Source organism: Nicotiana tabacum, chromosome 22, assembly GCF_000715075.1.
Source record: "Nicotiana tabacum cultivar K326 chromosome 22, ASM71507v2, whole genome shotgun sequence".
Taxonomy (NCBI): domain Eukaryota; kingdom Viridiplantae; phylum Streptophyta; class Magnoliopsida; order Solanales; family Solanaceae; genus Nicotiana; species Nicotiana tabacum.
The window spans coordinates 110,758,190-110,763,441 of NC_134101.1; the positions used below are offsets into that span (position 1 = coordinate 110,758,190).

Sequence of the window (5,252 nt, forward strand, 5' to 3'; positions counted from 1 at the left end):
TTTCACGTACCATGTTATAACATTCAAGTTTCCAGCACTCAAATACTCATGTCAATTCAGTACTCAAATACTCATGTCAGTTCAGTACTCAGATACTCATGCCGGTTCAGTACTCAGATACTCATGCCAGTTCAGTACTCAGATACTCATTTCAGTTCAATACTCAGATATTCAAGTTAGTTCAATAATCAGCTACTCATGTCAATCCAATACTTAGATATTCATGCCAGCTTAGTACTCAGATATTGATGTTATTTCAATACTCAAATATTCGTGCAAGTTTAATATTCATATATCCATGTTAGTTCAGTATTCACGTATCCATGGCAGACCAATATCCAGTTAATGTAGTAGTCACTCAGTTCAGTATCTCAACAGTTCAGTAATCATAAATTCATTCAATTTAGTATGCAAGTCTTAATGAAAGTTCATGTTTCTACCAGACCCGTTTAAGGTCCAAAGTTAGCAAAAGTTGCAGCTAGGACCTTCATTCGAGGACGAATGATTCCAAGAGGGAGATAATGTAACACCCCGTAAAAATTTGGCTTAGGTATGAATGAGTTAAAGGAGTAGTAAGGATATATTTTAATCATGTGAAGTCCCATCGGGATGATTATGGGTGAAAATAGTTATTTCAAAATCAAGATGGAAAGTGAGGTGCATAAGATTTGACAAAATCGACTAAGTTTGCAGAAGGTTCGTATTCCAACAAGTTTTAGGGAAAATGTGTTAGGAATTTAGTAAAACTCAAAGCCTGAATGTTGTAGGCCTTTGAAATAGCTTTCCAACGATATATTGTGGAGTCCAAACGGAGCTCTGTGAAAGTTATGCCCGTTTTACAAAGAGGTGTGCAACCACCGCGGTCCTGCCGCATTTTACCGCGGTCACGGTGGCGAGGCAGTGTCTCAGTGATTTACCGCGGTCGGAACCACGGTCACGCAAACCGGGACGTGGTGGATGACTTGCGAGGTCATTTTTTTAGCCTTATTTCGTCCCCTACAGCCCCAAAACATAAAAACTTGTCCTAGAAAGAAAAACTCTCAAAAACCTAACTCTTTAAAGGTCTCTCCACCACCCAAGGTAAGTTCTAATGGTGATTCTATGTTTATTTCAATTCCCCAACATCTTATTAACATGGATAAACCCTCCATATCATTAGATATTCGATTGGGACATCATTGTTGAGAGAAGAAACCCTAGAACTCGAATTCAAGGAGATTGAACGTCAAAAAGGTAATATCTTCACCCTCTAATTGATTCTATCATTGAATTAATGATTATAGACTCTAGTTCATGAGATATGAGTTGATGGATTTGATAGAAAAGCATAAACGGTGATAGGTTTGGGTTGTTGATTGGTTATTATTGGTTATGGGTGTTGATTGCGTTATAGGTGATAAAGAATGATGTTGATTATAACTATTTGAGACTTTAGAATTTATCTAGAAGCAAGAGAATGGGTTATTGGGTGTAGAGACACTATTAACAAGGGCTATAAAGTTTTATGCCACCAAGTGTTTGATAAAATACCTGAGTGACCAAAACATGAGTATTATTGCTAATATGGAATCTTTTTGACTTGTATTTATATAGATTGAAGTTGAAAGGGTTGGCGAATGTTGTATTATGCTCAAGAACAGGAAGTTAAAGTATGTGAGGCTAACTCTCTATGTTTGAGAATGTTAATGATTCTCCCTACATTGCGTTTCTTTTACGATGTATCAACTGCCTCAGAAATATAGTTAAGCCTAGTTCCTTGAATAGTTGTAGAACTTCTATTCTCTAGCTTTGTAACTCGTTCATAACTTTCATTCTGAACGTTGTGAGCTCAGTTCGCATTCAATATAGACTTGGGCTTGATGTCCCTAAGTCTCAGTATAGCTTACTCAGCATGTCATAAACAATTGAAGTTTCAGTGTTCATAACCAGTTCAAGAAGACATGTCTCACTCTAGTCCTATTCAATATTCCAGTATTACGTAACTCAGTATGATTCAGTATTCCAGTATTATGTAACTCAGTATGATTCAGTATTCTAGTATAATGTAACTCAGTGTGACCCAGTATTCCAGTATCATATAACTCAGCGTGATTCAGTATTTCACTATTATGTATTGCAGTATGATTCTCAGTTCCTGATTAAATCCCTGAATGTTGAACACCTATATTTGGGCCTGAGGCCGCAGCTAATGCTTTATGCATCTTTGGGCCTGAGGCCGCAGTTTATGTTTTATGCATTTTGGACTTGAGGTCGCAGTTATGTATATGTATACTTGGGCCCGAGGCCGCAGTTTGTGCACACACACACACACACACACATATATATATATATATTGGGCCTGAGGCCGCAGTTTAATATTCAGATAAATAGGTTGTTCATCATTCAGAAGAGGGAGTATTCATATCTTTACTTCCTTTCAGTTCAATTATTAGTTACCGTTCAGTTATCAGCTATCTTCACATTTGATTTGTATACATTTTCTATCATTTTTCCTTAATTTCACTTCGCATCTTTTATAAACAAATCTTCGAGCATATAACATAAAAGGAAAAGGAACTATAGTAAATTTTAATTTAGATAGGAAAGTTCTACTCATGAATTTGGCTGTTAGAAAGTCCATTTAGAGGATGATAATATGTTGAGTAGAAAGTAGAGACTGGGAGGAAGAAAAAGAAAATAAGAGGAATTAAAAGGGATAAAGTACTGAGCATGGAAAAGAGGTTTGGAAAGTTGTCGAAGAAGTATGTGTTGCAGAAAATCGTAAAAATTTTCTATTCAACTCTCATTTCCTTGTTTGTAATACACAACATTGGCATTTACGTTTTGTTCTAAGGGAATTTAAGAAAAGAATTATTTACAAAATTATTTGAACAAAAGTTTATATATAATTAAAAAAAAATTAGTCAAACTACGATATTTTTATGCTAAATATAAATATGTAGAAAGAATTATTACAGAATAATTAAAATAAAAAATATAAACATAACATTGTATACCTCAAGAAAAGTTAGTATTAATAAGTCAAACATGGAGGAAGGTTCTGAAATTATCCCAATATTGTTAATTTTTTATTAGAAGCCGATAATCACGAGGAGATTAAGAATTTTAGCAAGACAACAACGGAGGTGGGCTTCAGATAGGTAAGTATTTTTTTGAAGTTTAACTTATGCATTCATGCTTTTTTTTTTTTTTTTGGTCTTAAAAGATTACTTCATTATTACTATTAAAGAGTTACAAAGGACAATGTGCATTCATGCTTTATGAATTTTTTGACATAATTATGATTTTCCTCATTCTTTACATTACCAAGAAATATTTCATTACTACTGATTCGATTTTTTGGTACACTTGATCACTATACATCACTTAATAATGTGACTGTCACCATGTACTCTAGATGTAAAGGATATAGTTTCATGGCATTGATCAAGAAATTTTATGCATCTTCGTAAGTTCAAACAATATCTACTTAATTTGACCTCGATAATAGACATTACACAACAATTTATGTTGATCACTCATAAAAAAAAATTATAAATTTTTTATATAATATACTACAATTATTATTTAATAATATTAATATTACTTACAAAATTGTGTACTCATCAGCAAAACTAGTACCCTTAAATATACTCGGCTTTAATTCTAAGAATAAAACTCGACTTAAATAAACCTCATTCGAACATCATTTCTCACTTAACGAAAACAAACAATATAAAAAAATAATAACAAAATGCTGGCGGAACAACTCTTTTTCTTCTTTGTTTTCAAATAGAATTCTCGGAATAGCCAATAGCATATGAAGCAGCACAGTAAAACAAATCATTGAAAAATACAAAGTAAACCAAAACTTGTTCACCTAATCTGACATTTATCATCGTCATCAAAGCAACAAATCAAAGAGACAAAATTTGGAGAAAACCTTCAAAGGTGACACCACCACCATTTTCATCACCACGGCCCAATTTAATCATGGCCTTAATATCATCATCATCCACTTGAAGCCCAGCCCAATTCAGATAACTCTTAAGATCCTCAACCCCAACTTTGCCATCACCATCTTTGTCCATCACCTTGAAAACATCCTCCATTACATTATTATTATTATTATTCACCCCTAACGTTCCATTTCTTCTGCTTTTAGAACTGTCTAGAACCTTCTCGAATTCCTCGAATTCCACGTACCCGTCTTTGTTCAAATCGGCCACCGTCATCATCGTACCAATCACGTCGTCGTCGGGCTCGCCGGCGGCGCCGAAGAATCCTCCGTAAGATGTTCGGAGATCGTCGCTGCTTATCTTTCCATCGCGGTCAACATCTAAAACGTCGAATGCGGACCGGAGATTCGGCTTTCCGGTGGCTTCAGAATGCAAAACACTTCCCGTCGGACACATTTCCGATGGTTTTTGCCGTTAATTGATGAATTAAATAGGACCTGTTCGTTGATTGGGAAAATACAGGAAACGAAAAGTCTGTAGAGAATATAGGAGGAAAATGAGCGGCGAATTTAAAGGAGGTCCTTAAAAGCTTGGGAGACAAGTATTTTGAATTTGGACTTGGATTATTAAGAATTATTTTATAATTATTGGGGGCATCGTAATATTTGAGACTTTTATGCGAACGAGTCGGTCTTACACGAGTATGATGTGCGTATGCCGTATGGGATGACATCACAATAGCAAGAATATACTCATGTTTCTTGCGAGATGGAAATTTTAGTTTGAAAATTAATGGTTGGTACATTTCCACATAGTACTAAGCTAGCCTTGGACCCATTATTTCCGGGAGAAATTCAAAAATAGCCAGATTTATAAGTGGTCATTCAAAAATAGCTCAATTTTAAAAGTAATTAAAATTTAGCCACATTTTATTTAAAGATAAATTTGAACGAAAACATAGTTCAAAATCCAAAAAAATATTTCAGTCTAATATACTGGAGTTCCAGTATATATCGGCCCAGCATAATATACTGGAGTTTGGAGCACCGGTACTCCAGTCTCCAGTATATTATACTGGAGCCAGCAAAGTATACCGGTCCAGCATAATATGCTGGAAGTTCATACACAGGTACACCGAACTCCAGTATATTATATCGGACCGGTCTTTGTTGCAGTAAAATAGTGGTTATTTTTTATTGACTTGGTAAACGCTGGCTATTTTGAATGACCAGTCCGAAAACTAGCTAAACCGTGCTATTTTTACATTTATTTGCTTCCTCGCTTTTCTCTCTTAACAAATTTTAAATAAATAAA

General features: G+C 34.8%; 1 protein-coding gene across 1 annotated transcript; it reads right to left on the reverse strand.

The window, feature by feature from the left end:
• Nucleotides 1-3,737: 3,737 nt before the first annotated feature.
• LOC107792571 (calcium-binding protein CP1-like) lies at nt 3,738-4,570 on the reverse strand. The gene has a single exon (XM_016614794.2). The coding sequence runs from the start codon at nt 4,392-4,394 to the stop codon at nt 3,897-3,899; it is 498 nt and encodes a 165-aa protein (XP_016470280.1). The 5' UTR covers nt 4,395-4,570; the 3' UTR covers nt 3,738-3,896.
• Between the last annotated feature and the right edge of the window lie 682 nt (nt 4,571-5,252).

Coding starts and splice junctions, on each gene's coding strand:
- LOC107792571 (XM_016614794.2), bottom strand. CDS start 4,394: ATGTGTCCGACGGGAAGTGTTTTGCATTCTGAAGCCACCGGAAAGCCG.